At 40.7% G+C, this 10,714-nt stretch overlaps 1 protein-coding gene across 2 annotated transcripts in view; it reads right to left on the bottom strand.

Annotated features, from left to right (window-relative positions):
- Nucleotides 1-681: 681 nt before the first annotated feature.
- CCDC126 (coiled-coil domain containing 126) overlaps nucleotides 682-10,714 on the bottom strand; it is a 31,029-nt gene continuing 20,996 nt past the window's right edge. For both annotated transcript variants that reach the window (XM_049781490.1, XM_049781489.1), the window contains exon 3: nucleotides 682-1,626. In XM_049781490.1, coding sequence (XP_049637447.1) covers nucleotides 1,442-1,626 — 185 coding nt within the window. In that variant the 3' untranslated portion in view covers nucleotides 682-1,441. The remainder of the gene's footprint in view (nucleotides 1,627-10,714) is intronic.

Below are 10,714 nucleotides of genomic sequence, written 5' to 3'. Positions count from 1 at the left end.
TAGTTGCCATATAAAGAATATATACTAAGGGGCCGGGCGGTGGCGCTAGAGGTAAGGTGCCTGCCTTGCCTGCGCTAGCCTGGACGGACCACGGTTCGATCCCCCGGTGTCCCATATGGTCCCCCAAGCCAGGAGCAACTTCTGAGCGCATAGCCAAGAGTAACCCCTGAGCGTCAATGGGTGTGGCCCAAAAACCAAAAAAAAAAAAAAAAAAAAAAAGAATATATACTAAGAACTAAAGGGTACCATAGGGCAATTCAATTTTCTAGAAAGGCAATTTAAATAGAGGGGAACTTGGCTCTATGCTACAATATCCAAGTTTATTAGGATTTTGTATTATATGCAATAATTCTTTTTCTGAAGAGATCATTTTCATAGTAAGTTATATTTAATTTTTAATTATTTTAAGTGGTCTTTGTATAAAATGTATCTGCTATCTAACCCATAATTTCATAAAGCGGGATGTTATATAATGTTGACATTTTCCAAGCAATCTAATACAAATATCATTATTATATAATCTGACTAAAGTCCAAAAGTAGCCCAGTCTCACAAATATCTGACAATAAAATAAGCAAAAATTGCCCAAATATGGAAATCCTGTGCTTTTCTTGATACCATAGTCAAAGGGTTATCATTAAGCTTTTAATTAACATTCATGTGGAAAAACATGGATACTTGTTTTTAATCTCACCATAAAAATATCTTTTATTCTCCAGAATATATATATAAGAAAACATTACATGTGAGATTTGTGATTACTATTCCAATGTTATTTAATTGTCACAATGTTTAGAATAAGTTACAGACAGTGGCTACTACCCATTTCAAGATTATACCCTTACAAACATTAGATTTATTTTTCTATACAATAGTTAACCTTCTTTCTGAAGGATAGTGCAAATGAAGAGACATTCTTTGGGTCATGATTTCAAAACATTATTCTTAACAAACTTCCTTTTTCTGCTCATAATGTAAGTAACAAAATATAGTATTGAAAGTAAACACATTTTATAATGCTATTAGCCTAATGCTACATGAAAAACAAATAACAGAATAATTCAATAATTCTGGAAAAAAAACCAATGGTATGTATTTAAATAAATATTTAATAGAAATGAATCCATGTCTTACCATGTTTTCACTTCAGCTTGATCCCAAACACAAGATTTCTACAAAGATCACCCACCTACTTACTATATCAAGTGTGTTATCAAATTCTCTCTAAGGATCTAAAGTACAGCATTGAAGAGACTTGCTTGAAAGCAAAAGAGTAAACCTGATGTTTTTATATATACAGCATTAAGGTTCTAAGAGTCCAGCATACTCCTTAAAATGTGCAGTTTTAATTGTAAATTATTACTTGATTCTAGTCAGCGATTCCGTTTCTCTGCCAGAGGACGTTCTCCACAGTGAGTGCTCAAGCAGGTGATCTCCACTGCTATCTAACACTGCCAGAAGCATTTGTCCTTTTATTCGTGGTTACTGGCACCAGATTCCCACTGGTACCATTGGTAGTATTGGTTGCTGAACCATTCACAACAATATAGTCGACTTTGCTCTCCAGTTTTACCAAGCGTTGTAAAATGTCATCCAAAAGAACAGCAATTGTTCTTTTTAAATCCGCTAGTAGGATATAAAAGAAAAATCAAAATTAACCATATTAAACACTGAAAGAATATTATTTGTCATTTCATGGCTTGAGGATAAAAAGTGAATGACTGAGTCATCTTAAAAAAAACAAAAAGGAAAATAAAGGAAAGCACTTTCACAACAAATAGAAAAAGCCCAATTATTTTTTCAATGGCAGTATATATAGAGCTGCTGCTTAAGAAAATAGAAAACTGGGGCCAGGCGGTGGCGCTGGAGGTAAGGTGCCTGCCTTGCCTGCGCTAGCCTAGGACGGACCGCGGTTCGATCCCCCGGCGTCCCATATGGTCCCCCAAGAAGCCAGGAGCAACTTCTGAGCGCATAGCCAGGAGTAACCCTGAGCGTCACAGGTGTGGCCCAAAAACAAAAAACAAAAAAAAAAAAAAGAAAATAGAAAACTATCTGTTTGAGGGGGCCCACACCCAGTGATGCTCAGGGGTTACTCCTAGCATGAGCTCAGAAATTGCTCCTGGCTTGGGGGACAATATGGGAAGCCAGGATTCGAACCACCGTCAGTACTGGATCAGCTGTGTGCAAGACAAAAAGGCCCAAATGCTGTGCTATCACTCCAGCCCAATAGCAAGCTAATTAAAAGTGGGGGTAAGAAAGAAAATATCAAATTAATAAACACAGAGAAAATTATCACTTTTTTTTTTTTTTGGTTTTTCGGGCCACACTCGTTTGATGCTCAGGGGTTACTCCTGGCTAAGCGCTCAGAAATTGCCCCTGGCTTGGGGGGACCATATGGGGCACCAGGAGATCGAACCGCAGTCCTTCCTTGGATAGTGCTTGCAAGGCAGACACCTTAGCTCTAGCGCCACCTTACCGGCCCCTCATTTTTCTAGTATAAGAAAACATATTAAAGTCTAGTATAAAATGTTACTCTGACTATAAGTAACTTGTTTAACTTGAGTTTCTTAGCAGTGTAAAGAAAGAATGAATTAGGCAGGTAAGATAGAAAGCAGGTTGAAGAATTTCAACAAACAGCAGAAACAAGAACCTCCACTGGCTGGGTATGGAAGAATGCTAGAATCCAGGGTAAAGTCAAGAATCTGATTAGCACTGGTTTTGACTTAAATTTCCTCCAGAAAATGATGAAAAAAAAAATCCTATCTTCTAATACTTTTGGAAGATTCATCTATTCAGCAGAATTTACATAACAAAAATCATGACCTCTTTCCTCCTTAAAATTCTCTTTTTTTCTCTAAGTCCCCAATGGAACCCAGTTAGGTACTTCATGAAGGTCAACTAGTAATATTTTTAATACTGAACCAAAAGTGAAAGTCAAGCCCAAATCTGTTAGCACTAGGGACAAAACATCTAATGATGGATACATTTATTAGATGTTTTGTTACTAACAAGGTATCAGGAAAAAAAACACAAGCAAAGAATAAAATTAAATTAACAGCATCAACACTGAAAAGTTCTGAGCAAAGAACATGCAGAATCCAGAAGAAAAAGACAGCCTACGGAGATAGAAGGTGTAGCTAGGAGGACAATAGCACTTGCCTTGTAAGTGTGAGGATGGTGGCCCAAATCCCATAATTGCAAAAAGAAAACTTAAAGAATGAAAAAAAAATATTTGCAAATCGTATCTTACAAAAAGAAGCGATAAGATCGACATACCATATTCATAAAAGGGACATAAGAACTGAATTCAACAACATAAGATGAACTTGAAGCTTTAAATGAACAAAGGACTCAGACATTGCTCCAAAAAAGATATACAGATTGGGGGCCGGAGTGATAGCACAGCAGTAAGGCATTTGCCTTGCATGTGGCCAACCCAGGACAGACCCGGTTCAATCCGGCATCCCATATGGTCCACTGAGCCTGCCAGGAGCTATTTCTGAGCACAGAGCCAGGACTAACTCCTGAGTGCCGCTGGATGTGGCCCCCTCCCAAAAAAGATATACAAATTGCAAGTAAGCACATGAAAAAAATGCCCATCATCACAAGATACCACTTCTTACTAAGATGGCTATAAATCAAAGGAAAATACTCAAAATGTTGAATGGATAAAAAGAAATTCAGCCCACACGAGTTGGTTGCCAGTAGTACTAGAAAATGGTATATACTGTAGAAAATAGTTTGGCAATTCCTCAGAAAGTTAAATATAAGAGAGGCCAGAGAAATATATATCATCCAGTGAGGAAGGTACTTGCCTGAAAGTGGCTGATCCAAGTTCAATTCCCAGCATCCCCTAATCCAGTGGTCCTCAAACTATGGCCCGCGGGCCACATATTGTATTTGTATCTGTTTTGTTTCTTCATTGCAAAATAAGATATATGCAGTGTGCATAAGAATTCATTCATAAGGGGCCGGGCGGTGGCGTTGAAGGTAAGGTGCCTTGCCTGCACTAGCCTTGGACGGACTGCGGTTCGATCCCCCGGTGTCCCATATGGTCCCCCAAGCCAGGAGCAACTTCTGAGCACATAGCCAGGAGTAACCCCTGAGCATTACCGGGTGTGGCCCAAAACCCAAAAAAAAAAAAAGAATTCGTTCATAAGTTTTGTTTTTATTATAGTCAGACCCTCAATGGTCTGAGGGACAGTGAACTGGACCCCTGTTTAAAAAGTTTGAGGACCCCTGCTACCAGGAATAATTCCTAAGTGCAGAGCTAGAACACCTGGGCATTGCCAGGTGTTGCTCAAAGACCAAAATAATAAATAAGATTAAAAGTTAAATATAGGGTCCGGAGAGATAGCACAGCGGTGTTTGCCTTGCAAGCAGCCGATCCAGGACCAAAGGTGGTTGGTTCGAATCCCGGTGTCCCATATGGTCCCCCGTGCCTGCCAGAAGCTATTTCTGAGCAGACAGCCAGGAGTAAGCCCTGAGCATCGGCGGGTGTGGCCCAAAAACCAAAAAAAAAAAAGTTAAATATAGGGGCCAGGAAGGTGGCGCTACAGGTTAGGTGTCTGCCTTGCAAGCAGATGGACCTCGGTTTGATCCCCCGGTGTCCCATGTGGTCCCTCCAAGCCAGAGGCAATTTCTGAGCGCATAGCCAGGAGTAACCCCTGAGCGTCAAACGGGTGTGGCCCAAAAAACAAAACAAAACAAAAAGTTAAATATAAAATTACCACATGACTCAGCAATTTCATATCTTGGTAAATATCTCCCAAAAGTAAAAAAGCAGGAACTCAAAGAGGCAGAGAAAACAAAAGCAGAAATAAATGGGACTATATCAACTAACAAACAAAAACAACAACAAAAAAACCTGCACTATGAAAGAAATAAGCTGAAAATAAAGACACTATGGATTTAAAATATTTGGGGGCTGGAGAGGATAGCATGGAGGCAGGGCATTTGCCTTGCATGCATGCAGGACGGTGGTTTGAATCCCAGTATCCCATATGGTCCCCCGAGCCTGCCAGGAGCGATTTCTGAGTGTAGAGCTAAGAGTAACCCCTGAGTGCCACCGGGTGGGACCCAAAAACAAACAAACAAACAAACAAACAAACAAACTTGCACCTAATATATCAAAGAGCTAATATCCTAGATATATACAGCACTCAAAGTTCAACAACAACGATCAAAAAATATTCTAAAAATAGGGAGAAATGAACAGGCTCTGTATCCCCAAAGAAGACAATTGTCATTTTTTACCAATCAAGGAAATGCAAGTCAAAATGACACATTTCATTGCTTTCTAGACTTTCTGAGTGCCCCCTAGTTTCTCCTTCTGGAGAAGCTCCCTTCCCCCACCCCACACATTCTCTTGAAAGCTCAACACTCTCATTTTTCTAAAGAAAACCATGTTATTTCATTATTTGTCTCCTGAAATTTTGTGTGTGTGTGTGTGTGAGAGAATAAAGGACAGACTTGGGTTAGGTTAGAACTAATTTTCTTTTCCTGCAAAGAGTAATTCTTGGCTCAAGCTGAGGCCACGGCTCTCCAACAATTCAATGGTAAGGACCAGTCCCCACATTGTTGTCAATCAAGTAGACCTCCAATGCACAGGTGCAATTTGAAACTGCCCCTGTGGGGCTGAGGGGATGCCAATGCCATGGCAAACTCTAGCAGTCCTGTCCCTCCACAGGGCTTCTCCAAGAAGAAAAAGATGAGTTGGCCAAAAAGGCAGTAACATTCTTTCTTTTTTTTTGGGGGGGGTGGGGTCACACCCAACTGTGCTCAGGGGTTACTCCTGGCTTTATGCTCAGAAGTTGCTCCTGGCAGACTTGGGGGACCATATGGGATGCCGGAATTGGAACCACAGACCTGCATGCAAGGCAAATGCTTTACCTCCATGCTATCTCTCCTACCCCAGTAACATTCTTTCTTAAGGCTCCTACCTCCCTTGTTCCCCAACTTCTCCCATCAGCATCATCTGGGGAATCCCAAAAGTACACCTTTTGGATAAACACCCATATCACCCAAATATCAGTATCATATCCATCTTTTCTTTGGGGGGGGGGCGCTTCGGTCACACCTGGTGGCGCTCAGGGGTTACTCCTGGCTCTGCACTCAGAAATCACTCCTGGCAGGCACAGGGGACAATATGGGATGCTGGGATTTAAACCACCGTCCGTCCTGAATTAGCTGCGTGCAAGGCAAATGACCTACCGCTGTGCTATCTCTCCAGCCTCTCATATCTATCTTTTTATTCTTAACAGCTTGATGCTTCATCAGTACAGTTGATACAAACTATTTAAATGAACATTTGCTAAATGTCTGGTTCATGTCTTTGGTAGTTGGTATCAATGTTCAAGAAATAAAACCCTTAGGGCCAGAGCAGAGGCGCAAGCTGTAAGGTATCTGCCTTGCGTGCTAGCCTAGGATGAACCGCAGTTCAATCCCCCGGTATCCCATATGGTCCCCCAAGCCAGGAGCAATTCCTGAGTGCATAACCAGTTGTAACCCCTTAGCATCACCAGGTGTGACCAAACCTTCCAAGCCCCCCCCCCCCCAAAAAAAAGTAATAAAACCCTTTAAAGGTTTTAAAGCTATCTGTTTTAGCTTTCCTATTCTGTGAGGAAAAAAAAGTAAAATCAGTATGAAGGAAGATTGGAGCAATAGTACAGTGTGTAGGTTGATTGCCTTGCATGCAGCCAAGCTAGGTTTCATCCTATAGCCCCATATGGTTTCCTGAGCCTGCCAGTAGTGATCCCTGAACACAAAGCCAGGTGTGATCTAAAAAACAAAAATCAGTAGTAAGGAAAAAAAACAAGGCCCAGGCAGATGCATCAGAAGGCTAGAACAGGGCTGAAGTGATAGCACAGCAGTAGGGCATTTGCCTTGCAAACAGCTGACCCGGAACGAACCCGGGTTCGATTCCCAGCATGTCTTATGGTCCCTCAAGCCTGCCAGGAGAGATTTCTGAATGCAAAGCCAGGAGTAACCACTGGGCACTGCCGGGTGTGGTCCAAAAACCAAAACCAAAACCAAAATAAAAGAGAAGTCTAGAACACAAACTTTTCATGCTGGAGGTACAGGTTTGATCCCAGCACTCCACATGGTCCCCGAGTCCTGCCAGGAACAATCCCTAGTCACAATTCACAGAATATGCTGAGTACCTCTGGTCTGACTCAAAAACCAGAGATAAAGCATATACACTAGCCCTTTGAGCTATCTCCTGGCCCTGGTTTTTGTTTCTTTAATTGTAGTTTAGACTACATGGTTATAATAGTGCTATTGTTTATGTTTCTGATATACAAATTTACTGCACTACCACCACAAGTGTCCATTCACTTCTTTAGCTTACCTCTTTCTTTCAATAACCCCAAATCCCATTCCAATTCTGTCATTTGTTGTAATCACAAATCAAGGTTTTGGTATACTGTAATACTGTCTAGTCTAGTGCCTTGTAGCTCTATATGCTACAGATGAGTAAATTCATGTTATCTGTCCTCTTCCCTGATTTCCAGGGATGATCAGTACTCATGGTCTCTTTTTTAAAATGTATTTCCTTGGGGACCAGAGAGATAGCATGAAGGTAGGGCATTTGCCTTGCATGCAGGAGGACGGTGGTTCGAATCCTGGCATCCCATATGGTCCCCTGAGCCTGCTAGGAGTGATTGCTGAGCATAGAGCTAGGAGTAACCCCTGAGCACACTGCCAGGAGTGACCCAAAAACAAAACAAAAGAAAAAAGTATTTCCCTGGGAATGTCACTTTGTGAAGTGCCAGTCTTGAAAATTGTTGCACCCTGGATTTGATCCCTTCCCTCCATGTCCTGCTATTGCTGATTAAGATTTCCATATATACCCTAGGAACACAAAAACACAACAACAACAACAAAAAGCCTCCTGCACACCTATATTCCTTGCAGCACTATTTACAATAGCCAGAATCTGGAAACAACCCAGATACCCGAGAACAGATAAGTGGATAAAGAAACTGTGGTACATATACAAAATGAAATACTATGCAGTTGTCAGAAGAGATGAGGTCCTGAAATTTTCCTATACATGGATGGACATGGATGCTATTATGCTGAGTGAGGAAGTCAGGTAAGACACAGAATAGTCTCTCTCATCTATGGGTTTTCAGGAAATTTAAAAACATTACTGTAATAATAGAGATAATAAAGATGAGGGCTGGAAGGTCTGGCCCATGATATGAAGCTGCCAAAAAGAATGGTGAGTTCAGTTAGAGAAATGACTACACTGACAACTACCATACAATGGTAGTGAGTAGAGAAATAGAATGCCTGTATTGAATGCAGGCAAGGGGTGAGGGAGGAGGGAGATGAAGGGCATTGGTGGTGGGAATGTTGCACTGGGGAACAAAGGTGATCTTTGTTTTTTATTTATATAACTGAAACCCAAGTACAAACATGTTTGTAATCATGGTTCTTAAATAAAGATATGAGAAATAAAAGATTTCTATATAATGTAAATTAAATTAAATAGTTTGTATTCATCATATTTTCTAAATCCTTGAAGAGCTACTAAGAAAGGGTTATGGAAGTTCCTAAATATTATTGAGGATATCTATTTTTTCATTTAATGCTCACATATTTAGCATTGTTATTCTTTCTGGTCAGCCGAAACTCTTAAGGATTATGTAATATACTTCTCAAACTCTGGTCATTTTCTCTGCTCTAAAGAGAGATAGCATGGAGGTAAGGCGTTTGCCTTTCATGCAGAAGGTCATTGGTTTGAATCCCAGCATCCCATATGGTCCCCCAAGCCTGCTAGGAGCGATTTCTGAGCCTAGAGCCAGGAGAAACCCCTGAGTGCTGCTGGGTGTGACCCAAAAAAAAAAAACAAAAAAACAAAAACAAAAAAAAAACGAAGAGTATATTTTATCTAATGTTAGTGGAAACTTCCCTTGCTTTGTTTACATTAACATATCTATTTCCATTCTTTTAGTTTCAATCAGCCATTATCTTTTTTTTTGTTTGGTTTGTTTTTTTTGTGGGTCACACTTGGCAGGGGTTACTCCTGGCTGTATGCTCAGAAATCGCTCCTGGCAGGCTGGGGGACCATAAGGGATGCAGGATTTTAACCATTTTCCTTCTGTACCTAAGGCAAAGGCCTTACTGCTGTGTTAACTCTCCAGTCCCAGCCATTATCATTAAATATGTGTGAGTTACTTATAAGCAGCACATACTTGGGCCATATTTTAAATACTCTCTGGCAATAGTCTTTAATTGGTGTATGAAGACTTGATATTTTATGTAACTATTGCAGACTCTGTGGCTTAGCTGATCTAAGTGACTGTCTAGTATATTTTATGTGATTGTGATACATTAAGACTTATATATGCTATTCCAGAGATATCTCCTCAGACAGCTCAAAGGACTAGAGGACTTGCTTTACATACAAGAACCCTTTGTTCAATCCCCAGCAAGAGATAGTCTCTGGAGCACCATCAGGATCCTTGGCACCATGGATGTGGCCTCAGAGCCAAAAATATAATATGCCACTTCATTTTTTGTTTGGTTTGGTTTTCACCCACCCACCACTTTTCCTTTCCTGCCTTTCAGTGGGCTAAAATTGTTGTTTCAGGGCCACACCCAGCAGTGCTCGGGAGGCTACTCTTGGCTCTGCACTGAAGAATCTCTTCTTACAGTGCTCAGAGGACCGTATGGAACACCGGGAACTGAATTCAGGTCCATTGTATGCAAGGCAAATGCCCCAGCCACTGTACTATTGCTCCGACCCAAACTTGAATATTTTTAAGTCTTATTTCATTTGCCTTTAGTATTTGTTCAATATATCTCTTAAATAGTTGTAATAGTAGAATAATATAGTTGTAATAGTACAATTATGTCATTTATATAAGCATAAATAAGTCATTTTGCCCACTGAACCAATTTTCTCATATTGGTTTTATAGCCTGCCAGTTGATTATAGAGGCTTATTGTTTCTAAAGTTGTTTGGTGGAGTTTTTTTGGGTTTTCAATGCACATGTCACTTGCAAATAACGATACTTTGATTTTGCTGGTTTGAATACTTCTTTTTTTTTTTTTTTTTTTTTGGCTTACTTACAATGACTAGAACGTCCAATTCTACACTGAATAGCTGAACAGCAGTGGTGAGAGTCAACATCATTGTCTTGTGCTTGATTTTAGAGGAAATGTTTCCAGGTTTCTATGTTGACTTTGATGGTGGTTATAGGTTTATTGTATATGGCCTTTAAAATAGCAAGATAATTTCCCTCTATTCCCATTTTTGTTGTTGTTGTGCTCGTTTGTTTTGTTTTGTCTTGGAGCCACATGGCAGAACTCAAGGGCTACTCCTGGCTCTGCACTCAGAAATTAATCCTGCCATATGGGAGGGTGGGGATCAGACCTGGATCAGCCACGTGCAAGGCAAACACTATCCACTGTGCTATCACTCTGGCCATATCCCCATACTGTTGTGTTATAATCGTGAATGGATGTTGGCGCCTGTCAAAAGCTTTCTCTACATCTATTGCTATGATCATGCTTCTCATCATTCATTCTTAAGTTAAAATACTATATTACTTTTTTTTTGGGGGGGGGGCACACCTGGTGGCACTCAGAGATTACTCCTGGCTCTGAGCTCAGAAATTGCTCATGGCAGGCTTGTGGGACCATATAGGATCCTGGGGATCAAAACTAGGTTGGTTCCAGGATGACTGTGAGCAAGGCAAAT

This window comes from Suncus etruscus, chromosome 10, assembly GCF_024139225.1.
Source record: "Suncus etruscus isolate mSunEtr1 chromosome 10, mSunEtr1.pri.cur, whole genome shotgun sequence".
Lineage (NCBI taxonomy): Eukaryota > Metazoa > Chordata > Mammalia > Eulipotyphla > Soricidae > Suncus > Suncus etruscus.
This window is presented reverse-complemented; position numbering and strand designations above follow the sequence as displayed.